The sequence below is a fragment of the Schistocerca nitens genome, chromosome 4, assembly GCF_023898315.1.
Source record: "Schistocerca nitens isolate TAMUIC-IGC-003100 chromosome 4, iqSchNite1.1, whole genome shotgun sequence".
NCBI lineage: Eukaryota > Metazoa > Arthropoda > Insecta > Orthoptera > Acrididae > Schistocerca > Schistocerca nitens.
In genome coordinates this window covers 942,953,131-942,980,524 of record NC_064617.1, presented here as the reverse complement: position 1 = coordinate 942,980,524, position 27,394 = coordinate 942,953,131, and the positions used below count along the sequence as shown (strand labels likewise).

Genomic DNA, 27,394 nt, shown 5'->3' with positions numbered 1-27,394 from the left:
CACACACACACACACACACGCACACACACACACACACACTGACACACACACCAATCTGAAAATCTGAAGACATTGTTTGTTTATATAGTGGTACAAATATAGAGTTATTGTGAACTTAGTTGTTTGTATTAAGGCAATGAAACATTTCTATACCTTGCAAGCGGTTTCTAAACCGCATGGAAGTCTGATTTCTGTTTTTAATTTTCCTTGCATAGGAAACACCTTCTCTGTCACTTCAATGATGTCTCAAATAAATAATCCTGTGGCTTTTTTACTGCAATTGTCAAACACTAAAAACGATAACCCTTTTTTATAAGTGGATATTTTTAAGTAGTTTCTTGAAGAGCACGATCTGCTGTGACTTTAGCTGCCATTGATGTTTTTCTGAAGAAGGAATACGAGTGGCAGTACTTGTCATATGTACGAGGGGAAGTCAAAAATAAAGGAACTTCCCCGATTTCTCGACGTAGGGATTGGTAAAACTGCTAGTAACCAGAACTGAAATATTGTCGTCTGCAACAATTCTGTTCACCGTGTCACTTCATGTCACTCGCGTTAGTTGTTCTATTCTGGCAGTTCGTGAAACATGGCAGCTCCATTGTCGATCTGCACCAAAATGCAGATGTGAGCAGTGTTTAGTTTTTTGTTTCCGGAAGGTGTTAAATCTATGGAATTTATTCGTTGAACGCAAGCGACCTATTGTGACACCAGTTTATCACGAAGCGGATGGAGCGCTTCAAACGGGAAGAACTTCACTATGTGACAAGGATAAGTCGGGCAGGTCATCGACGTCAACAACTGGTTTTGGAAGTTGCTGAGAGTATTGTGATGGAAAACAGACGAATCACAGTGGATGAAAGCGCTAATACTTTACTTATCATTCATGGTTCAGCGTATTCGGTCTTACACGGCTGGCAAAATTTTCGGGAAGTATGTGTAATGTCGGTACGGAAAGAATTGTTAGTGCAGCATAAGGCACAAAGGAAGTATGTCTCTCGTAAACATTTGGCCCGTTATCATGGCGAGGGATTCTTACAGAAAATCGTTACTTAAATGGTTCAAATGGCTCTGAGCACTGTGGGACTTAACATCTACTAGGTCATCAGTCCCCTACAACTTAGAACTACTTAAACCTAACTAACCTAAGGACAGCACACAACACCCAGTCATCACGAGGCATAGAAAATCCCTGACCCCGCCGGGAATCGAACCCGGGAACCAGGGCGCGGGAAGCGAGAACGCTACCGCACGACCACGAGCTGCGGACCAAAATCGTTACTATAGACGAAACGTGGGTGTATCATCACGAAGCGGAAAGTAAGGCTGCGAGCATGATTTGAAAACACCCATCATCGCCACGAGTTAAAAAATTAAACGCCCTCGATCACCTGGTAAAATTACGATAACTGTGAACAATGAGAACTATTGTGGCGGGACGGGAACTAAATTGAAACCTGCAGTCAGATCGCCGGCCGCGGTGGCCGTGCGGTTCTGGCGCTGCAGTCCGGAACCGCGGGGCTGCTACGGTCGCAGGTTCGAATCCTGCCTCGGGCATGGGTGTGTGTGATGTCCTTAGGTTGGTTAGGTTTAAGTAGTTCTAAGTTCTAGGGGACTTGTGACCTAAGATGTTGAGTCCCATAGTGCTCAGAGCCATTTGAACCATTTTTTTGCAGTCAGATCCAAATTTCGCGGAAAAATGCGGAAAGGTGTCTTCCTGCAGCAAGATAACACTAGGCCACATTCTGCCAAAGCGAACGGCCGAAACAAAAACAAAAGTTGTGATTCGAACTGCTGTAACACCCCCCTCCCCTCCCCCCCCCCCCCAATACAGTCCAGACCTGGCACCAACGATTTAACGATTTCCGTATGTTTGGACCTTTGAAGGAAGCGCTCAGGGGAAGAAGATTTGCAACCGGTGCAGAAGTCAGAGTTGCGGTGCAAAATTGGTTACAGGTGCTACCAAGAAAACTTTTTCCGATTGAATCAAAAGACTTGTGAAACACTGGACAAAGTGGCTTGAAGTGCAGAGAAGTTATGTAGGAAATACAACGTATGCTTCAGTTTTCTATCGTTAGAATAATTATTCCTTTTCTCAAAAGTCCCTTTGCTTTTTGATTTCAATTCGTACAAAATTAGTGTATTTTATTAAAATTATTTTGGTTATTAGGCTGCGTCATTAAGAATACTAAAAGCAACTAGAGCACCGATGTCTCGACCGTCTTTGCAGTGGTTGTCATGATGCGACTTACAGAAGATTTATGCACTACTTCGGGTATTTAGCATAGCGACGCCATTGTTGTCCGTGACGAATATCGTTTAAGATGCTAATGTAAATGTTTCGTTTCTGCGTAGGTCATCCATCAGATATTAATTACGACTGTTTTAGGCGTCAATCGCGGCTGCACTGTCTGTTACTATTCTCTCTATAGAGTCATCTTTTTCGGAGCGTTTTAGCTGCCTACTTGAAATTTTGCCCTGAGAGACAGAATGATACCAGAAATGTACCATTGTATTCCAGTATCAGAGAACCTCGGCAATACTGATAGGAGTTTATAATGGGAACATTGATGGGCTGAAGCGTGAATAAGAATTTGTTGCAGGGAGATTGACGTTCTAGTGTAGTTCGTGCATGTGTATTAACACGCGTGCCAGCGGGAAGCAACAGATAGCAAATCACGCTAATAAGCAGCAGACACGGAATTGAACCCTGGTGCTAGTGCAAATTGTAATTCATTGCTTCATCCAACATCATTATTTGAGATAAAGGTATGACTCAATATGTCTCAGGTACATCAACTATATATGATTAATATTATGTTATAATTTTCGATAACTTTCTAGCATGAAAATCAATTAGCTACGCGGAGAGTTGGCTCTATTTACCTTTATCATCACCTTCCCTAAACAGATGTAATAAACAAATTACGTAAACGACAGTAAATGCTTAGATTAAATACTACCTACTCAGAGTCTTTTTAAGAATTAGTGTTTTGATAGCAAAGACAATTCTTCGAATTCTCAATGAAGGTGTACATTTATTGGCAATGACCAAAAACCACATTCCTCTTAACATTACTTAAATTACTTACTCATTGTGAGATGTATGTTTCCTTTAATATAAAAGCTCCAGTGTTCTGAGCTTGGTCGCACGAGTGTTTTGTAAGTAATTACTTCGATGGCACTTTCCAAGTATTCTACCAATGATGAGTAATCTGTCACATACGGCTGAGTGTATATGAAGGCACCATTTCGTAAGCCTACAAGCGGTTGGACCCAGATGTCTGTATGAGCTCACTGATTCTAAGTGTGACCTAATATTGTAGTGTTAAGAGACAATTGGGTGTTTTTCTTTCTTTTTCTTCTTCTTTTTTACGAGAAGAAGTTTACATATCTGACCATTTAAAGCAATATTAGCACCATTTTCGAATCGTAGAAGATCGAGTGATTATTTGTTCGGCACTTCCTACACATTACTTCGTTAATATAACTCTGCGTAATGTCTGAGGTTACCAACAATATTTTCTGGTTATTAATACTCAAGCCGGCCGGTGTGGCCGAGCGGTTCCAGGCGCGTCAGTCTGGAACCGCGCGACCGCTACGGTCGCAGGTTCGAATCCTGCCCCGGACATAGATGTGTGTGATGTTCCTAGGTTAGTTAGGTTTAAGTAGTTCTAAGTTCTAGGGCACTGATGACCTCAGATGTTAAGTCCCATAGTGCTCAGAGCCGTTTGAACCATTTTTTATTAATACTCAACAGGAAAAAGCAAGTGTACTAATACACTTTACCGAGATACATCTGAAATTACTGCCCTCTCGATGATTCTTCATCCAAGATAACATGCTTTATCATTCATACAAGAAATCCTCAATTCAGTCACGAACATCGTTTGATTTGACATACGTTCGTAATTTCGGAAACAAGCGAATGTGTACTCTGAGTCAAGTGCTTTTCGGAAGACAAGAAATGCTGCATCTACTTGTCTGCCTTGACCTGTGGCTTTCAGAATGTCACACAACAAAAGCACCAGTTCAGCTTCGCGTGATCAGTATTTTTGTAAGCCATACTGGTTGGCACGGAGGTAATTCTATTCAAGATACCTCATATATCTGCTCTCCGAGTGTGTTCTAATGTGACAAGGTCCTTCATTAGCTACAGTATCAAGTATCTTTTTACATTATGATATCAATCAATTTTACACGTATATTTCCTTCGTTAACAGTGCGAAACAAGTTGTCTAATGTATAAGGGCAGGAAACATCAGTAGAGGACATCACACCTGCCAGCTATCCCGTTTCTACATCTACATCTACATCCATACTCCGCAAGCCACCTGACGGTGTGTGGCGGAGAGTACCTTGAGTACCTCTAACGGTTCTTCCTTCTATTCCAGTCTCGTATTGTTCGTGGAAAGAAGGATTGTCAGTATGCCTCTGTGTGGGCTCTAATCTCTCTGATTTTATCCTCATGGCCTCTTCGCGAGATATACGTAGGGGGGAGCAATATACTGCTTGACTCCTCGGTGAAGGTATGTTCTCGAAACTTCAAAAAAAGCCCGTACCGAGCTATTGAGCGTCTCTCTTGCAGAATCTTCCACTGCAGTTTATCCATCATCTCCGCAACGCTTTCGCGATTACTAAATGATCCTGTAACGAAGCGCGCTGCTCTCCGTTGGACCTTCTCTATCTCTTCTATCAACCTTATCTGGTACGGATCCCACACCGGTGAGCAGTATTCAAGCAGTGGGCGAACAAGTCTACTGTAACCTACTTCCTTTGTTTCCGGACTGCTTTTCCTTAGGATTCTCCCAATGAATCTCATTCTGGCATCTGATTTATCGACGATTAATTTTATAGAGTCATTCCATTTTAATTCACTCCTAATGCGTACTCCCAGACAATTTATGGAATTAACTGCTTCCAGTTGCTGACCTGACATATTGTAGCTAAATGATAAGGGATCTTTCTTTCTATGTATTCGCAGCAGATTACACATGTCTACATTGAGATTCAATTGGCATTCCCTGCACCATGCGTCAATTCGCTGCAGATCCTCCTGCATTTCAGTACAATTTTCCATTGTTACAACCTCTCGATGTACCACAGCATCATCCGCAAAAAGCCTCAGTGAACTTCCGATGTCGTCCACAAGGTCATTTATGTATATTGTATATTAGCAACGGTCCCACGACACTCCCCCGCGGCACACCTGAAATCACTGTTACTTCGGAAGACTTCTCTCCATTGAGAATGACATGCTACCTTCTGTTATCTAGGAGCCGGCCGAAGTGGCCGTGCGGTTAAAGGCGCTGCAGTCTGGAACCGCAAGACCGCTACGGTCGCAGGTTCGAATCCTGCCTCGGGCATGGATGTTTGTGATGTCCTTAGGTTAGTTAGGTTTAACTAGTTCTAAGTTCTAGGGGACTGATGACCTCAGCAGTTGAGTCCCATAGTGCTCAGAGCCATTTGAACCATTTTTTGTTATCTAGGAACTCTTCAATCCAATCACACAATTGGTCTGATAGTCCATATGCTCTTACTTTCCGACACTATAGCACAACTTTTTCTAGTCAGTACATTCTCTTTTCGGTTGTTGTTCGGTTGTTTTTGTGGGAAGAGACCAAACTGCGAGGTCATCGGTCTCGTCGGATAAGGGAAGGACGGGGAAGGAAGTCGGCCGTGCCCTTTCAAAGGAACCATCCCGACATTTGCCTGGAGAGATTTAGGGACATCACGGAAAACATAAATCAGGATGGCCAGACGCGGGATTGAACCGTCGTCCTCCCGAATGCAAGTCCAGTGTGCTAACCGCTGCGCCACCTCGCTCGGTCAGTACGTTCTCAATTCGTGTAAAGATGATAGGCAGTTCTGAGCTATCATATATCATGAACTGGGTAATAAATGAAAGCGTGTCAGTGCTTTTTTTGGTTGCACATTTTTATGTATTATGTAGCGTTAATGCATTACTTAGAGATATAACTCCTTGAAAAATTGCTTAAATTTTTAATCCTCGTAAAATGTATGTTCCCTTTAAGACAGATAGAACTGTGACTTAGAAACACTGTGTCATAAGGATACAGTGAAATTAACCAAATACTGCTTGTTGCGTAAATGTGTCAGGTACTCACCAGAGTCTTCATGTCTGCTGACATGTAATGCCGACGCTGTGCTGTCTCAGCCTGTTCATGGGACTTAAATAGCGCCAGCCAGCACCGTATCACTTCTCGTTTTATTATTTCCGACGCCTCATGCGTGCTCTGCGACGTGGAGTGCAGGAATGTCAAACATCAGTTGATAAGCAACGTTATCCTACTCTCGTATCGAATCGCTAAGAATCTACACGTAATTTGATAAGTGTCTCCCGACAGTTCTCTCAAACACCCACTCTTTTATTCAGCGTATATAAGGGATTGACCGTCTTTCTCTCTGGTCTGGAGGGTAGTCCTTTCTTCTTTGTTACTCTTATTATCTAAGAAACGCTTCAGTCACGTGTTTTTAATTGTTTTAGCTTCTGTTCATCATCCTGCCTATTGGTGTCAGTGAAAAAATTAGTAGGGGCCACTGGTGACAATAACATTCGAAATAACAGGTGGTTACCTCTCTGTTTCCGTTCCTTCAGCATCAAAAGGGATTACGGACAGCACTTCTGAAAATATCGGCCACTGTCCCTGTTTCTTAACGCAGACTGGATTAGAAAATATTTATGTCCACTAGGATACGGTACATTAAGTTACAGAGTACTGTCTTCTAGAGAAAAGTTAATGAAAGGATTTTAAAAAAGAATTACTACATACCAGTTACCGTAGCAAGCACTCGCCTGACAGATTGAATCTTCAGATTTCTGCAACTGTAAAACTTTGAAACGTGTATACGAAGGCGTCCTCGTTTACGCATAATGGAAAATTTCAAGGACATACCGCAGCAAGTACTCACCTGACAGACTGAATCTTCAGGTTTCTGCAATTGTAAAACTTTGAAACATGTATAAGAAGGCGTCCTTGTTTACGCATAAGGGAAAGTTTCAAGGACAAAAACCGCAGTCCGTAAGTGTTTACCCGGTGCTCTGAAGATCAACATTTAAGAATAACGTAAGAATATTCATGTAAGCTGGCAGCATACAACGTCATATTTGCATTTTAATCTTCGTTACGCTACGTATACCAGACGAAATAACTTATTTAGCTGTCCGATGAATATAAATTACTCGCGCTGCGTGAATTACACTTATGAACCATATATAGTACAGAGTAGCTAAATCGGGGAAAGTGTTTTACTTGGCGCAAGGTCGTCTTGCTAACAACATTTATAAATAAAGTCATGCAGCTGGTCAGTAGGGGCAAATCTCGTTACATTTAACTAAGAGAAAAGGTTTCTGCAAAATAAATTTTAAAGTTATCATCTCAGAAAGGACGGGCAGCGAAGAAACATATTCAAATTCGTGATGTAATTAACTGGAACTGAATTAAGTAATTGCTATCATAGCTCGAAAAACTAAAGTCCTGACACCGATTAAAATAACTTGATAATATGTACATCAAAGTTGTCGACTCTATGTGAATAATTCCCGTCTCCAGTTTGTGCTGCTCTCTTTGAGGAAACTTGTACAAGAAACAGAGGAAAAATGTCGCGGCGTAACTGTCCCTTCATTCAGGTCTTTTCATGGAAGAGACACTGAGAAACTCTTCAATAAAAATAATTGTGGAACAAAAGAATGCAGTAATAAGACCTTGTGCAGGAAGTGAACTCAATAAATCTGAACAGTTGTAGGGCGCTAGAATCTTAGCGTAAAACTTTCAGAACGACATGAACTACATTTTCCAAATTGACGTCGAAATGATCAGGATATACATTATCGTAAAATGAAGAACGTATACATAGAACCAATTGTCCCACATTAACTAGATATTACTGTTCTAACAGACAGGTTGAACACACTGAGTATAGTTTTAATCATAGACACTGCCACAGTATGTCCACAAAATATGGAAATGCACCGCATAACGAAAAAACTGGAGCACCGGAAGACATGGTCGGATGACAATGTGTCACGTGACAGGTAAACGGCCAGCACAGTGCACCATTGCAGTACGTGTTCGCTTAATCTGCCCACCAGAGATGGCGTCGCCAAAGTCTGGTTTCCTAAAACCGAACATAAGAGCGATACAAAAATTGAACATGGGACGGTAATAAGGACAACCCGAACAAATGGCTGAGCGGTGTCGTGCGCAATCAGCTACGCTGTGACAACAATTGACAGTAATTGCCGTTTGAATTCGCATAGGACGTCCTCAATGGCTAACTTCAATACAAATTAATTCTAAAATGGCGCAACGTATTAATTTTTTTTCTTAACAACTATTTCTAAGCACAATCCACCCTGCAACTCCATTGTACTCTTTTCAGGCCGTTTCTGAGCAACCTGTGTATTGTTTTACTCATAAATGGGTGGAAAGGCTGGTTATTGTTCAATTAGATGATGGGGTACAAATCACTGAAAACTGTAACAACTGCAAAATAACGAGGAGTATACTTCTGTAAACATCAAATGTGGGACAAAAAAAAAAAAAAGAACTAGGCGACAAACGAGACAGAGGGTCATTGGGAGATTTCTAAGGAAATATAATTCTCCTACAAAAATTGCCGTACACAAAACGTTTGTTATCCCCATTCTTCAGAATTGCTCGTCAATTGGGGGCCAGTATCAGGCCGTTAAGGACAGTGGATCCCAACCTAACCTTTCTTGGACCATTACCCCAAAGTGCAATTAGTCATTAGCTAGTATCCCCGCACTACCCCCGCCCCCCTCTCCCTTCCCCCACCGCTGCCATCCCATTCCCCCACATTATCACCAACCTTAGCGCCTAACTAAATAGTAGAATGAATGACTTTTCTTGGACCACTTTTATTTTTAAAATGATGAAAGATGAATGGCATTTAGTTTGTGTCCGTGTTTATATATATATATATATATATATATATATGTGTGTGTGTGTGTGTGTGTGTGTGTGTGTGTGTGTGTGTGTGTATTTTACAATGAATATCGGAGGATTCGTGGTGCAATGCAAGTGCTACTCGCAACTACTTCTCTGATATCAAAGCTGACTATCCACAGTGAGGGTAGATATACTCGTTCCAAGACACTTTCCCTGCATGACTCCTCTCCATTGCAGCACTTGATTCACCTCCACACGGCAAACACCATTTAAAATCAACCAAGTTAAAATGTGTCCACTATACTTACAGCTCGTAAATCAGTTTATTGCTGCACTCCTTACTTCTGAACTAGCTGATATTGGATGCCTTCACTTTGTTAATGCTTTGTGTCTGAGTATAGCCAGTAATAGTAATAGTAATAATGATAATAATAATAATAATAATAAACCCCGTGGAGGTCTGGGAAAAGAATAGGCTTCCGGTATGTTCTGCCAGTCGTAAAAGGCGACGAAAAGAACAAACCACTAATAGGGCTAACCCCCCTTTTAGTGTGATTAGTTGGTTCAGGACAGAACTAAAGAAGCCTCGGACAAGCGCCGTCATGATCGGAGACGACGCTTGAACCCTATGCCCGCCCACAATGGTAACGACACTGCTAGCCAACTGGAAAATGATTTAAATCCAAATAGAGGTGCTTTGCAGGATATGCTTCCTGCAACCACCCTAGAAGGAAAACAAAGACAGAGGATGAGATGGTCAGATGAAGTTAATCGACACCTCATCTTCTGTTATTACCAAGCAACAAACCTAGGAACCAACACAACTGGATACAGATCACAAGTATACACAACATTTATTACCAGATACCCAGAATTAAAATTTTTAACAGAACAACGACTAGCTGATCAGATCCATGTAATAATCAAAAATAACAGGATACCCCAGTCAGAATTAGAACACATCAAACAACAAGTACAACAAATACTGGAACAAAATAATGTGCAATCAGAAGAAGAAGAAAATACAGTAATGGACTCAAACATCACAGAGCAAACAAACAAAGAACAACACGCATCAATTAAACAATCAGAGGAAAACGAAATCTTAAGACAGCCACCAGAACAAGCACAAATAGAACACGAAGTGACACACATGTTAGATATGGAAGAAAAATTTCAGCTGACATATATAGAATACAAAGACACAAATACAGACATTAGACCATTCTTGCATAGACCGCCAAATAACCCACAAGTCGAAACAACAATAAAAACTATCAACACAATCATACACAACAAAATAAATGAAAACACAACTATGGAAGAGGTACAACTACTGGTTTATATAGGAGCACTCACTACACTAAATATACACACTAGGCAGAGATCAGAACCAACCAGCACACAGAAGAAACCCACAAAACCAGCATGGCAACACAGGCTACAGATCAGAATAGAAAAACTGAGAAAAGACATCGGACAGCTAACACAATTTATAAGAAATGAAATGTCAGAAAAAAATGAAAAAGGTTAGGTAAAATCTCACAACAAGAAGCGATAGAGCAATTAGATGAAAAGAAGCAGAAATTACAAGCATTGGCCAAACGACTTAGAAGATACAAAAAAAGTGAAAATAGAAGGAAACAAAACCAAACATTGAAACACAAACCAAAAGAAATTTTACCAGACAATAGATAACACACATTAAAATAGACAATCCACCAAACATAACAGACATGGAACACTTCTGGAGCAACATATGATCAAACCTGGTACAACATAACAGGTATGCACGGTGGATACAAGCAGAAACAGACACATACAAGATGATACCACAAATGCCTGAAGTGATAATTTTGCAACATGAAGTCACCCAAGCAATTAATACTACTCACAATTGGAAAGCCCCTGGAAAAGATAAAATAGCAAATTTCTGGCTAAAGAAGTTCACCTCAACACATTCACATCTAACTAAATTATTTAACAGTTACATTGCATCAAGAGCTCAGATGGCAACCTAGTTCTAAGCAAGGAAGGGAAGACAGAAAGGTGGAAGGAGTATATAGAGGGTTTATACAAGGGCGATCTACTTGAGGACAATAATATGGAAATGGAAGAGGATGTAGATGAAGACGAAATGGGAGATATTATACTGCGTGAAGAGTTTGACAGAGCACTGAAAGACCTGAGCCGAAACAAGGCCCCGGGAGTAGACAACATTCCATTAGAACTACTGATGGCCTTGGGAGAGCCAGTCATGACAAAACTCTACCATCTGGTGAGCAAGATGTATGAGACAGGCGAAATACCCTCAGACTTCAAGAAGAATATAATAATTCCAATCCCAAAGAAAGCAGGTGTTGACAGATGTGAAAATTACCGAACATCAGTTTAATAAGTCACAGCTGCAAAATACTAACGCGAATTCTTTACAGACGAATGGAAAAACTGGTAGAGCCGACCTCGGCGAAGATCAGTTTGGATTCCGTAGAAATGTTGGAACACGTGAGGCAATACTAACCTTACGACTTATCTTAGAAGAAAGATTAAGAAAAGGCAAACCTACGTTTCTAGCATTTGTAGACTTACAGAAAGCTTTTGACAATGTTAACTGGAATACTCTCTTTCAAATTCTGAAGGTGGCTGGGGTAAAATACAGGGAGCGAAAGGCTATTTACAATTTGTACAGAAACCAGATGGCAGTTATAAGAGTCGAGGGGCATGAAAGGGAAGCAGTGGTTGGGAAAGGAGTGAGACAGGGTTGTAGCCTCTCCCCGATGTTATTCAATCTGTATATTGAGCAAGCAGTAAAGGAAACAAAAGAAAAATTCGGAGTAGGTATTAAAATTCATGGAGAAGAAGTAAAAACTTTGAGGTTCGCCGATGACATTGTAATTCTGTCAGAGACAGCAAAGGACTTGGAAGAGCAGTTGAACGGAATGGACAGTGTCTTGAAAGGAGGATATAAGATGAACATCAAAAAAAGCAAAACGAGGATAGTGGGATGTAGTCAAATTAAATCGGGTGATGCTGAGGGAATTAGATTAGGAAATGAGACACTTAAAGTAGTAAAGGAGTTTTGCTATTTAGGGAGTAAAATAACTGATGATGGTCGAAGTAGAGAGGATATAAAATGTAGACTGGCAATGGCAAGGAAAGCGTTTCTGAAGTAGAGAAATTTGTTAACATCTAGTATAGATTTAAGTGTCAGGAAGTCATTTCTGAAAATATTTGTATGGGGTGTAGCCATGTATGGAAGTGAAACATGGACGATAACTATTTTGGACAAGAAGAGAATAGAAGCTTTCGAAATGTGGTGCTACAGAAGAATGCTGAAGATAAGGTGGGTAGATCACGTAACTAATGAGGAGGTATTGAATAGGATTGGGGAGAAGAGAAGTTTGTGGCACATCTTGACTAGAAGAAGGGATCGGTTGGTAGGACATGTTTTGGGGCATCAAGGGATCACAAATTTAGCATTGGAGGGCAGCGTGGAGGGTAAAAATCGTAGAGGGAGACCAAGAGATGAATTCACTAAGCAGATTCAGAAGGATGTAGGTTGCAGTAGGTACTGGGAGATGAAGAAGCTTGCACAGGATAGAGTAGCTGCATCAAACCAGGACTGAAGACCACAACAACAACAACATTGCAGACCCATACACATTCCCTGATACACTTACACATGGAATAACTTACCTGAAACCTAAAGATCAAGCAGACACAGCAAACCCAGCTAAATATCGCCCCATAACATGCCTACCAACAATATACAAAATATTAACTTCAGTCATTACACAGAAATTAATGACACATACAACACAGAAGAAAATTAGAAATGAAGTACAATAAGGCTGTTGCAAAGGAGCACGACGATGTAAAGAGCAACTGATAATAGATGCAGAGGTGACATATCAAGCTAAAACTAAACAAAGGTCGCTACACTACGCATACATTGTTTACCAAAAAGCTTTTGATAGCGTACCCCACTCATGGTTACTACAAATATTGGAAATATACAAAGTAGATCCTAAATTGATACAGTTCCTAAACATAGTAATGAAAAATTGGAAAACCACACTTAATATCCAAACAAATTTAAATAATATCACATCACAGCCAACACATATTAAGCGTGGAATATACCAAGGAGGCTCATTAAGTCATTTCTGGTTCTGCCTTGCTCTGAACCCACTATCCAACATGCTAAATAATACAATTTATGGATACAATATTACTGGAACATATCCACACAAAATCACACTTTTGCTATACATGGATGATCTAAAACTACTGGCATCAACAAATCAACAACTCAACCAATTACTAAAGATAACAGAAGTATTCAGCAATGATATAAATATGGCTTTTGGAACAGACAAATATAAGAAAAATAGCATAGTCAAGGGAAAATACACTAAACAAGAAGATTACATATTGGATAACCACAGCGACTGCATAGAAGCGATGGAAAAAACAGATACCTATAAATATCTAGGATACAGACAAAAAATAGGAATAGATAATACAAATACACTCCTGGAAGTTGAAATAAGAACACCGTGAATTCATTGTCCCAGGAAGGGGAAACTTTATTGACACATTCCTGGGGTCAGATACATCACATGATCACACTGACAGAACCACAGGCACATAGACACAGGCAACAGAGCATGCACAATGTCGGCGCTAGTACAGTGTATATCCACCTTTCGCAGCAATGCAGGCTGCTATTCTCCCATGGAGACGATCGTAGAGATGCTGGATGTAGTCCTGTGGAACGGCTTGCCATGCCATTTCCACCTGGCGCCTCAGTTGGACCAGCGTTCGTGCTGGACGTGCAGACCGCGTGAGACGACACTTCGTCCAGTCCCAAACATGCTCAATGGGGGACAGATCCGGAGATCTTGCTGGCCAGGGTAGTTGACTTACACCTTCTAGAGCACGTTGGGTGGCACGGGATACATGCGGACGTGCATTGTCCTGTTGGAACAGCAAGTTCCCTTGCCGGTCTAGGAATGGTAGAACGATGGGTTCGATGACGGTTTGGATGTACCGTGCACTATTCAGTGTCCCCTCGACGATCACCAGTGGTGTACGGCCAGTGTAGGAGATCGCTCCCCACACCATGATGCCGGGTGTTGGCCCTGTGTGCCTCGGTCGTATGCAGTCCTGATTGTGGCGCTCACCTGCACGGCACCAAACACGCATACGACCATCATTGGCACCAAGGCAGAAGCGACTCTCATCGCTGAAGACGACACGTCTCCATTCGTCCCTCCATTCACGCCTGTCGCGACACCACTGGAGGCGGGCTGCACGATGTTGGGGCGTGAGCGGAAGACGGCCTAACGGTGTGCGGGACCGTAGCCCAGCTTCATGGAGACGGTTGCGAATGGTCCTCGCCGATACCCCAGGAGCAACAGTGTCCCTAATTTGCTGGGAAGTGGCGGTGCGGTCCCCTACGGCACTGCGTAGGATCCTACGGTCTTGGCGTGCATCCGTGCGTCGCTGCGGTCCGGTCCCAGGTCGACGGGCACGTGCACCTTCCGCCGACCACTGGCGACAACATCGATGTACTGTGGAGACCTCACGCCCCACGTGTTGAGCAATTCGGCGGTACGTCCACCCGGCCTCCCGCATGCCCACTATACGCCCTCGCTCAAAGTCCGTCAACTGCACATACGGTTCACGTCCACGCTGTCGCGGCATGCTACCAGTGTTAAAGACTGCGATGGAGCTCCGTATGCCACGGCAAACTGGCTGACACTGACGGCGGCGGTGCACAAATGCTGCGCAGCTAGCGCCATTCGACGTCCAACACCGCGGTTCCTGGTGTGTCCGCTGTGCCGTGCGTGTGATCATTGCTTGTACAGCCCTCTCGCAGTGTCCGGAGCAAGTATGGTGGGTCTGACACACCGGTGTCAATGTGTTCTTTTTTCCATTTCCAGGAGTGTATTAAAGAAGAACTAAAAGAAAAATATAGACAAAGACTAACAAAAATACTGAAAACAGAATTGACAGCAAGAAACAAGACAAAAGCTATAAATACTTATGCTATGCCAATATTGACCTACTCATTTGGAGTAGTGAAATGGAGTAACACAGACCTAGAAGCACTTAACACACTTACACGATCACAATGCAACAAATATAGAATAGATCACATACATTCAGCAACAGAAAGATTCACATTAAGCAGAAAGGAAGGAGGAAGGAGATTTATCAACATAGAAAACCTACAATATGGACAGGTAGACAATTTAAGAAAATTCTTTCTAGAACGAGCAGAAACTAGGAAAATACACAAAGCAATCACTCATATAAATACATCGGATACACCTCTGCAATATTATAACCACTTCTACAACCCTTTAGATCACATAACATCAACAGATACGAAGAAAGTAAATTGGAAAAAGAAAACACTACATGGCAAGCACCTGTATCATCTAACACAGCCACACATCGATCAAGACGCATCCAACACATGGCTAAGAAATGGCAATATATACCGTGAGACGGAAGGATTCATGATTTCAATACAGGATCAAACAATAAACACCAGATATGACAGCAAGCATATTATTTAATGATCCCAATACCACAACAGATAAATGCAGACTTTGCAAACAACAAATAGAAACAATAGATCACATCACAAGCGGATGTTCAATACTAGCAAATACAGAATACCCCAGAAGACATGACAATGTAGCAAAAATAATACATCAACAGCTTGCCTTACAACATAAATTTGTAAAACAACACCGTTCCCACATACAAGTATGCACCACAAAATGTACTGGAGAATGATGAATACAAATTATACTGGAACAGAACCATTATAACAGATAAAACAACACCACATAACAAACCTGACATCATACTCACCAATAAAAAGAAGAAATTAACACAACTAATCGAAATATCCATACCCAATACAACAAATATACAAAAGAAAACAGGAGAAAAAATTGAAAAATACATCCAACTGTCTGAGGAAGTCAAGGACATGTGGCATCAGGATAAAGTTGACATTATTCCAATTATACTATCAACTACAGGAGTCATACCACATAATATCCACCAGTACATCAACACAATACAGCTACATCCAAACTTATATATACAACTACAGAAATCTGTAATTATTGATACATGTTCAATTACCCGAAAGTTTCTAAATGCAATATAACATATACCGTACAGTTAAAAGGAAGTCAAGCTTGATCAACGTCCGCGTCACTTTCCATTTTTGACCAGACATAACGTCTGAGAAAATTAACAAATAATAATAATAGTACAGCACTACAGTAGCCCTCATGTAGTTACTGTTGTGTGGTGCAGTCAATTAATTTATTTATCTGTTTCGAAGCGAGTAATGAAGCGATTTCTGGACTACTGCGGTTACTATCTATAATTGGGAGAATACATTTTTTTTAAATATTTAGTATTTGTTACTTATATGTCTCCTTTTATCAGCAGCGATGTACGGAAAAAGCACAACATATATGTGTAGTGTGTGGACTTTGTGAGGACCTGTAACCTCCATTGCGTTAATGCTACTTATTAGGAAACAGTAGTTATTGATAACTTATATAATCAACATTTGAGTATTGCAGAACTGTGATAATAGTAATGATCTTTTGAAAATAATTTAATTTAGTGACTGAAACAGAATCGAATAGTTTAAGTTGTTACCCCTTAGAAAATTTCATTTTACCTCTCAGGGGGTAATTAATGCCGGGGTTGGAAACCACTGATCTAGGAGGTACCCACGAAACGGCAGTGCTTGATGCTCTAAGTTAGGCGTCTTGCATCTCAGAGAGCTTTCGTGTTACAATTCGACAGCGCTGGCACCAAGAAGGTTCAAGCACAATACCACTTGTTCCACATGATTGTCAACATCATCGTGCTGAGCAGCAGTACTAATTTGGCATGAACTGCTGGCTATGTCCCACCTCACGATTTCATCTTTGCGTTTTGGTATTCATTTTACAATTATGCATTCAGTTTAGCAGCTATATGTTTAACGAAACGACTTTAGAGGGAAACTGAGTGAAGCTGAAAACAATACGGAGACTCCTTTCACGAGTGTTACTGGAAATGTGAGAAATGACAGAGGTAAGTTCAATGTGTCACACACCGTATGCTGCCTTTCGAAGTATGGCAGTTGTAGGTGATGATATCCTTATATGTACTGCCATCCGTATATTTGACGTTACTTGACACTACCTGGTGTAGGGCTTGTGACTAGGGATACGGTATCGAATGAGGCCCATCGATATTTAGCATCGTACGAAAGATTAGATATTCTCCATTGGCTGCAATTTTTCCATCTTGATTTTTGAAATGTATCTATCAGTACACAAAATTTCAGCCGCATATTCAGCCGGATATTCAAACGTTATTTAAATGGCCGATAAGTGAAACACACGCACACACATACACACACACAACCACATTTTTTCCGCCAGTGATGAATTTTGTGGAAAGTAGTGTAAAATGTGCCCGTTTTTGGTAGAACGGTGAAAAACGATCTCAAAAAACAGCTCATAACTCAAAAAATCTGTAAGAGTTCTTTTCCGGCTCTTCGAGCTTATCGTGGCAGATCACATCTGTGAAATATGAATTCCTAGGTCAGTTTCCGAATTCCTTAATTTCTGAAACTAAATTTACTCAAAACTACATTTCTTGACCTTCGCCTGTCTGCCATCTACGTCACGATCCTCTCCATCATCTTGTTAAGCAAATAATTTTACCGTTCTGTTGTGGTAGAGTGTTTTCTTTAATGGATTGTCACGTTTCAAGCATTTTCCAAAAAGATCAAATTTCTGTAACAGATTTTGCAAAAAAATGGTTCAAATGGCTCGGAGCACTATGGGACTTAACAACTGAGGTCATCAGTCCCCTAGAACTTAGAACTACTTAAACCTAACTAACCTACGGACATCACACAGATCCATGTCCGAGGCAGGATTCGAACCTGCGACCGTAGCAGTCGCGCAGTTCCAGATTTTGCACCTCAGTTACTGATCATGTAGTTTCTCAAAAAAACTGTCAGGCTTCAGTGTTGCTGGGTCCTATTTTCTGCTGAATCAGCAAACCTTGGACAACATAAAAACAAAGAAGCAATTTTAGTCCGCAGAACGAGAAGGTTCCAAATGAATGAACTGCGAACGAAACGTTACCAAGGTTGGCGAAGCGTAGCAAGTGTTTTTATATACTCACTCTGTCTCTCGGACTTACAGGATCGTTCATTTGCTATCCGGTTGGTGCTCACGCGTTCAGTTGTTGAAAGTGTCACGATTGAGTCAAGGGGCTAAATTCTGGATAAATATTAAAACTGTACTAAGTAAGGAAGTGGATCATTTGATACGACACCGGTTATGATGTGCTGATATTAATTTTTGAGAAGTATCGTGTATAACAATTTCGGTATGAAAAGGGAATTACTCGATAACAAAAAAAGGTGGCGATACTTTGCAAAAAAATTTAATCTTTCTATTCCAGTCTCTGTTGCATATTTCCACAGTATGGCTAGTTGCCTAATTCATCTTCAGTCGTACGTACACTACCGAGAAAATATGTAACACCCTCCAGCATGTGTTCAGATGCACAACGGTATGACATGTACATGCGGAAGAGTTATGTTAGTCATACATATGTCACAGTCATCGGCGTTCAGAATTCTCTCAAGAGGCCTATCTGGGCAGTTTCCATGTGCACTCTGCAGGCAACAACTGTGCTAAGTTTACAAGTGAAAAGAGCGCTGAAAAATCTTCAGTTGGGATACCAGAAGTTTTCAAGTATAAATATTTGAATATTTCTGGTATCTGAACTGCAGAGTTTCAGTGCTCTTTTAACTTTACTACTCTGTATCTCAGAATGAACAAAAATGGACTTGTACCACTATTGAAATAAGCCCTTCATGTTGTTGTTGTTGTGGTCTTCAGTCCTGAGACTGGTTTGATGCAGCTCTCCATGCTACTCTATCCTGTGCAAGCTTATTCATCTCCCAGTACCTACTGCAACCTACATCCCTCTGTATCTGCTTAGTGTATTCATCTCTTGGTCTCCCTCTACGATTTTTACCCTCCACGCTGCCCTCCAATGCTAAACTGGTGATCCCTCGATGCCTCAGATCATGTCCTACCAACCGATCCCTTCTTCTAGTCATGTTGTGCCACAAACTTCTCTTCTCGCTAATCCTATTCAGTACTTCCTCATTAGTTATGTGGTCTACCCATCTAATCTTCAGCATTCTTCTGTAGCACCACATTTCGAAAGCTTCTATTCTCTTCTTGTCCAAACTGGTTATCGTCCATGTTTCACTTCCATACATGGCTACACTCCATACAAATACTTTCAGAAACGACTTCCTGACACTTAAATCTATACTCGATGTTAACAAATTTCTCTTCTTCAGAAACGCTTTCCTTGCCATTGCCAGTCTACATTTTATATCCTCTCTACTTCGACCATCATCAGTTATTTTACTCCCTAAATAGCAAAACTCCTTTACTACTTTAAGTGTCTCATTTCCTAATCTAATTCCCTCAGCATCACCCGATTTAATTTGACTACATCCCACTATCCTCGTTTTGCTTTTTTTGATGTTCATCTTATATCCTCCTTTCAAGACCCTGTCCATTCCGTTCAACCGCTCTTCCAAGTCCTTTGCTGTCACTGACAGAATTACAATGTCATCGGCGAACCTCAAAGTTTTTACTTCTTCTCCATGAATTTTAATACCTACTCCGAATTTTTCTTTTGTTTCCTTTACTGCTTGCTCAATATACAGATTGAATAACATCGGGGAGAGGCTACAACCCTGTCTCACTCCTTTCCCAACCACTGCTTCCCTTTCATGCCCCTCGACTCTTATAACTGCCATCTGGTTTATGTACAAATTGTAAATAGCCTTTCGCTCCCTGTATTTTACCTCTGCCACCTTCAGAATTTGAATGAGAGTATTCCAGTTATGGTTGTCAAAAGCTTTCTGTAAGTCTACAAATGCTAGAAACGTAGGTTTGCCTTTTCTTAATCTTTCTTCTAAGATAAGTCGTAAGGTTAGTATTGCCTCACGTGTTCCAACATTTCTACGGAATCCAAACTGATCTTCCCCGAGGTCCGCTTCTACCAGTTTTTCCATTCGTCTGTAAAGTATTCGCGATAGTATTTTGCAGCTGTTACTTATTAAACTGATGTTCGGTAATTTTCACATCTGTCAACACCTGCTTTCTTTAGGGTTGGAATTATTATATTCTTCTTGAAGTCTGAGGGTATTTCGCCTGTCTCATACATCTTGCTCACCAGATGGTAGAGTTTTGTCATGACTGGTTCTCCCAAGGCCATCGGTAGTTCTAATGGAATGTTGTCTACTCCCGGGGCCTTGTTTCGACTCAGGTCTTTCTGTGCTCTGTCAAACTCTTCACGCAGTATCTTATCTCCCATTTCATCTTCATCTACATCCTCTTCCATTTCCATAATATTGTCCTCAAGTACATCGCCCTTGTATAAACCCTCTATATACCCCTTCCACCTTTCTGCCTTCCCTTATTTGCTTAGAACTGGGTTGCCATCTGAGCTCTTGATATTCATACAAGTGGTTCTCTTCTCTCCAAAGGTCTCTTTAATTTTCCTGTAGGCAGTATCTATCTTACCCCTAGTGAGACAAGCTTCTACATCCTTACATTTGTCCTCTAGCCATCCCTGCTTAGCCATTTTGCACTTCCTGTCGATCTCATTTTTGAGACGTTTGTATTCCTTTTTGCCTGCTTCATTTACTGCATTTTTATATCTTCTCCTTTCATCAATTAAATTCAATATTTCTTCTGTTACCCAAGGATTTCTACTAGCCCTCGTCTTTTTACCTACTTGATCGTCTGCTGCCTTCACTACTTCATCCCTCAAAGCTACCCATTCTTCTTCTACTGTATTTCTTTCCCCCATTCCTGTCAATTGTTCCCTTATGCTTTCCCTGAAACTCTCTACAACCTCTGGTTCTTTCAGTTTATCCAGGTCCCATCTCCTTAAATTCCCACCTTTTTGCAGTTTCTTCAGTTTCAATCTGCAGTTCATAACCAATAGATTGTGGTCAGAATCCACATCTGCCCCTGGAAATGTCTTACAATTTGAAACCTGGTTCCTAAATCTCTGTCTTACCATTATATAATCTATATGATACCTTTTAGTATCTCCAGGATTCTTCCAGGTATACAACCTTCTTTTATGATTCTTGAACCAAGAGTTAGCTATGATTAAGTTATGCCCTGTGCAAAATTCTACAAGGCGGCTTCCTCTTTCATTTCTTCCCCCCAATCCATATTCACCTACTATGTTTCCTTCTCTCCCTTTTCCTACTGACGAATTCCAGTCACCCATGACTATTAAATTTTCGTCTCCCTTCACTACCTGAATAATTTCTTTTATCTCGTCATACATTTCATCAATTTCTTCATCATCTGCAGAGCTAGTTGGCATATAAACTTGTACTACTGTAGTAGGCATTGGCTTTGTGTCTATCTTGGCCACAATAATGCGTTAACTATGCTGTTTGTAGTAGCTAACCCGCACTCCTATTTTTTTATTCATTATTAAACCTACTCCTGCATTACCCCTATTTGATTTTGTATTTATAACCCTGTAATCACCTGACCAAAAGTCTTGTTCCTCCTGCCACCGAACTTCACTAATTCCCACTATATCTAACTTTAACCTATCCATTTCCCTTTTTAAATTTTCTAACCTATGCCCGATTAAGGGATCTGACATTCCACGCTCCGATCCGTAGAACGCCAGTTTTCTTTCTCCTGATAACGACATCCTCTTGAGTAGTCCCTGCCCGGAGATCCGAATGGGGGACTATTTTACCTCCGGAATATTTTACCCAAGAGGACGCCATCATCATTTAATCATACAGTAAAGCTGCATGCCCTCGGGATAATTTACGGCTGTAGTTTCCCCTTGCTTTCCGCCGTTCGCAGTACCAGCACAGCAAGGCCGTTTTGGTTAATGTTACAAGGCCAGATCAGTCAATCATCCAGACTGTTGCCCCTGCAACTACTGAAAAAGCTGCTGCCCCTCTTCAGGAACCATATGTTTGTCTGGCTTCTCAACAGATACCCCTCCGTTGTGGTTGCACCTACGGTACGGCCATCTGTATCGCTGAGGCACGCAAGCCTCCCAACCAACGGCAAGGTCCATAGTTCATGGGAGGGGGGGGGGGGGGAAGCCCTTCATATGAGAACAAATTAAGACCAAGTGAAACACACATGTGACAGTAGAGGATGCCCAAACAGTGCTATCAGTACACTGGATCCCCACTGTGTCGGCAGCGCAGGAGTCTGTTCTCGCATGCAGACGCCCAAAAAGGTACCAAATGGCGCTACCGGCGACAGATTTTCCAAAGCATCATCCACCGTTTCTCGGTATTTGGCGCTAGGTCTTTCATGCCCTGGATAACGTTAAAGTTCCCGCTTCGTCATGTCTATAACGTGTTCAATTCGCAGGTGCCTGGCGATCTTGCTGACCAAGGCACTTGAACACCGCGAAGAGCGCGTTGCATTACGGCAATCTTATGTAAATTGTCCTTCTGGTTCAAATGGCTCTGAGCACTATGAGACTTAACATCTCAGGTCATCAGTCCCCTAGAACTTAGAACTACTTAAACCTAACTAACCTAAGGACATCACACAACACCCAGTCATCACGAGGCAGAGAAAATCCCTGACCCCGCCGGGAATCGAGCCCGGGAACCCGGGCGCGGGAAGCGAGAACGCTACCGCACGACCACGAGCTGCGGACTGTCCTTCTGGAAAAGCATATCACGTTCCCGGTCAATGAAATTGCGGTGATAGTCGTTCCCAGTCAAAGAAAGTGCAGTGATAGTTGGCTAACAACCTGTGCAATGTAGAGGGCACTGTTTACTTTACCCTGCAGAAAAACCAAATGTGACTGCGAGATGCAGCTGGTGGCCCCTACACCATGAAGCCTGGGGTGGGACCTGTGTGTCGTGAGAGAATGCACTCTGGAATAGGCAGCTCACCACATCTACGACATACACGTGTACCTCCATAACTAGCATGTAGACAGAAGCTACTCTCATCACTGAGCAGAGCGTCATTGCACCGCATAGTCAACACTTTCACGACGCCACAGTAGGCATGCTTGGCGGTGTCGTGGTGTCAGGTAGCCTAGCCAAAGGCAAGCGCGGGGTATTATTTATGTATTTATTTATTTATACTTGAATACTTCTGGTATCTCAACTGCAGATTTTTCAGCGCTCTTTTAACCTTAGGACTCTGTATCTCAGAATGAACAAAAATGGACTTGTACCACTATTGGAATAAGACCTTCAGATACTCCTACAATGATCAACTACCTGTCGTGTCACCTGTTAATGAAATGACTTTGCTGTTGAAGGTGTTCTTTCGCTTTTCCGGGCCGTGTAGCTAGAACTGAGGCAACTGTATGGACCTGAAGATGATCGAGCGTGATCTAAACTAGACAAATTGTAAATACATGTAACTGACACTAAAAAATAAAAGATATGTAAAAAAAATTAAATATCAATACAGTTCATAGCTAAGTGGGTTTCAGCGTTCAGTGTTATGATGATTGAAATTCTTATAGGTGTTGTACAGCGTCATTGTATGAAATACTTTAAAATAAACATTAAACCAATGTTTCGACCGTATTACAACGGCCTTCCTCAGGGCAAGACTGACTCTGGGGGAGGAAAAGTGGTTCTATTCATTGCAGACGATTGGTGTCTCAGTGTCATATTTTTTAAACTTTATTGGCGCTAGTATATAATAGGCTAGTCATGGCGGAAGGTGAGGGCAGGTATGTGGGCTAGTCGGCTTGTCAGTTTAGATTACATTAGACTAGATTTACTTTCATTTCAATTGAACCGTAGTGAGGAGGTCCTTCAGGTTGTAAAACATGTCAGAAAAACAACAATACATGCGAAGCATTTACAACTACAACAAAGAAGCTAATATACCTTCCACAGGTCCCAAGTGGAATGATCGTCATTTTTTTAATGAACACTGTATGAAAGTATCATTTTACAACACTCATTTACTAAGATCGCATTAATGCACTGAATTTAAAATTAAAAAAAATTTTTTTTTTATTTACAAGGTAATGAACATTTAACAGAACTACTACAATACGTGCGTGTAATGACGGAAATGGTGCAGAAGTTAGATTGTACGAACCAATGTCCGGAAACGTCACCCAACGAGACAACAGAGCGTAAAAGTTATAGGCGTGGGCGTCTGTAAATTTACGTATACACAGGGTGATTCCGTGATGATGTTACAGACGTTCTAGGATGATGGATAACGATAAATGTATTAATTTGAAGTAGGGATCCCTGTACAGGAAACGAACGGGTCGAAAGTCAATAACGAAAACCGTTCTGATATGTCTGACACTTGAATACATGTACCAGTTCTTGTGTTGCGAAGAGTGTAGGGTTGGTAATATTCAGAGGTGGTAGTATGGACAAAAACAAGCAAAAATGTCCAATAAACGTGGGCTCTAATATGCACACCTCAGGAGCTATGACCATTCGTTCATGTTGACTAACGTGAAACACATTTCCTCTATTGAGTAAGTGTTCCTATTCAAAATATGATGTACTCACTCCCCTCTACAAGCCCTAGAAGTCTGTAACGGGAATTTCGGACCATAAAATCAGTTGGTTCTACTGAGAAATTCATCAATGGAGTAGAAAGAGTTGACCACCAATAAATCATTCAATTTAGGCTTCTATTAAACTGAATTTCATTGGTTGCTAAGCTTTTTATGGTTGCTGGCAAGTTATTGAAAATGTGTATCGTTCCTGGATAATGCACACCTTTTTGTACAAGAGTACGTGACCTTAAATCCCCTTGTGAATATTCTTATTTCTAGTATTGATTCAATGAACTGAGCTGTTGGTCTGTAAAAGTGATATATTTTTTATGACAAATTTCATTAAGGAATAAATATGTGATTGGCGACAGTCTGCAAATCGGCGCATGGTTTCTTGTGGGCGCATTTTTCGTCCTGAAGTGCGCGGAAATGCATTGACGGTTCCCCTGGATCAGTTTGTTTAGGCTTCAGTCATCCCGCAAACCCAGTCTTGCCCCGAGGAAGGCCTCTTTAATACGATCTAAGCGTTGGTTTGAAGTTTATAATTAAAGTACACTACTGGCCATTAAAATTGCTACACCAAGAAGAAATGCAGATGATAAACGGGTATCCATTGGACAAATATATTATACTAGAACTAACATGTGATTACATTTTCACGGAATTTGGGTGCATAGGTCCTGAGAAATCAGTACCCCGAACAACCACCTCTGGCCGTACTAACGACCTTGATACGCCAGGGCATTGAGTCAAACAGAGCTTGGATGGCGTGTGCAGATACAGCTGCCCATGCAGCTTCGGCACGATACCACAGTTCATCAAGAGTAGTGACTGGCGTATTGTGAGGTGCCAGTTGCTCGGCCACCATTGACCAGACGTTTTCAGTTGGTGAGAGATCTGAAGAATGTGCTGGCCACGGCAGCTGTCGAACGTTTTCTGTATCCAGAAAGGCCCGTACAGGACCTGCAACATGCGGTCGTGCATTATCCTACTGAAATGTAGGGTTTCGTAGGTATCGAATGAAGGGTAGAGCCACGGGTCGTAACACATCTGAAATGTAAAGTCCACTGTTCAAAGTGCCTTCAATGCGAACAAGAGGTGACCGAGACGGGTAGCAATGCCACCCCATACCATCACGCCGGGTGATGCACCATTATGGCGATGACGAATACACGCTTCCAATGTGCGTTCACCGCGATGTTACCAAACATGGATACGACCATCATGATGCTGTAAACAGAACCTGGATTCATGCGAAAAAATGACGTTTTGCTGTTCGTGCACCCAGGTTCGTCGTTTAGTACACCATCGCAGGCACTTCTGTCTGTGATGCAGCGTCAAGGGTAACCGCAGCCACAGTCCATGCTGCTGCAAACGTCGTCGAACTGTTCGTGCAGATGGTTGTTGTCTTGCAAACGTCCCCATTTGTTGACTCAGGGATCGAGACGAGGCTGCACGATCCGTTACAGCCATGCGGATAAGACGCCTGTCATCTCGACTGCTAGTGATACGAGACCGTTGGGATTCAGCACGGCGTTCCGTATTACCCTCCTGAAGTCACAGATTCCATATTCTGCTGTCATTGGATCTCGACCAACGCGAGCAGCAATGTCGCGATACGACAAACCGCAATCGCGATAGGCTACAATCCGACCTTTAGTAAAGTCGGAAACGTGATGGTAAGCATTTCTGCTCCTTACACGAGGCATCACAACAACGTTTCACCAGGCAACGCCGCTCAACTGCTGTCTGTGTATGAGAAATTGTTTGGAAACTTTCCTCATATCATCACGTTGTAGGTGTCGCCACCGGCGCCAACCTTGTGTGAATGCTCTGAAAAGCTAATCATTTGCATATCAGAGCATCTTCTTCCTGTCGGTTAAATTTCGCGTCTGTTGCACGTCATCTTCGTGGTTTAGCAATTTTAATGGTCAGTAGTGTATTTTAGGCAATGACGCAGTACAACAACCAGAAGAATTGTAATCGTCATATAAATACAATTGCTTGATTCTGTCGAGGCGAAAGTGTCAGCTATAGTGATTGATACTTTTTCCGTTTTCCTAGTCATGGCGCAGTTCCGGAGGGTGTGTATTAGCGATAGTTCTTCGGGCCTTGCCGGTACAAGCGTCGTCAGAAGAGCGACGTACAGCTGGGAGGCGGAGGTCAGGGGGCGAGGTCGTCGAGCGTAGGTCGGCTGTAGCGGGCGACGCCTACCGGACGAGGAAGCGGCGCAGCTCCGTCGAACGCCGGGCTGGGCGGTTGGCACGCGGTAGGCGGGGGACGCTGCCGCGGCGCGGGATAGGAGATCAGGCCACGCCGCACGCACGGCCAGCTAGCGGCCCCGCCACGCCGCATCCCGTGCCGCGCCGCCAGTGGCCTTGAGATTCCTGCAGCTCCTGCGCCCGGCTAGGCGCCTATCTCGGCACCGGCCCCGACGCTGATACAACAGACGCGACGCGAAAGCACAACAGTGCGCGCCGTCCTCTTTCGGGCTCTGGCGCTGCCAACTGCTGTCGCCTAACAAGGGAGCACTCCCAAGTACCAATCAACGATCTGAACTTGGCTGGTGTGTAGAGGGGTAAAGTATTACAATACGAATTTTTAATTAAATTTAATTTAATTCTTTTTGCCCAATTCCACTTTTAAGGGGTAAAACACAATCTGAAAAGTCATTTGCCATTTCACGTTAACCCTTTGTGCGTCACATTTAGAAAAAAAAAGGGGGGGAAATTTTTTTGTGATGAATATTTGCTGTATATGTTGCACACATGCCATATCCATTGCAAAAGTTCTTTTGAAGCTATTGGTTAATAAAT

At 42.0% G+C, this 27,394-nt stretch overlaps 1 protein-coding gene across 1 annotated transcript in view; it reads right to left on the bottom strand.

Annotated features, from left to right (window-relative positions):
* The window catches only part of LOC126252698 (mucin-4-like), a 73,514-nt gene extending 46,581 nt beyond the window's left edge, over positions 1-26,933 (bottom strand). The window contains exon 1 of the mRNA XM_049953601.1: positions 26,793-26,933. Within this exon, the coding sequence (XP_049809558.1) occupies positions 26,793-26,933 (141 nt within the window). The remainder of the gene's footprint in view (positions 1-26,792) is intronic.
* Positions 26,934-27,394: the final 461 nt, after the last annotated feature.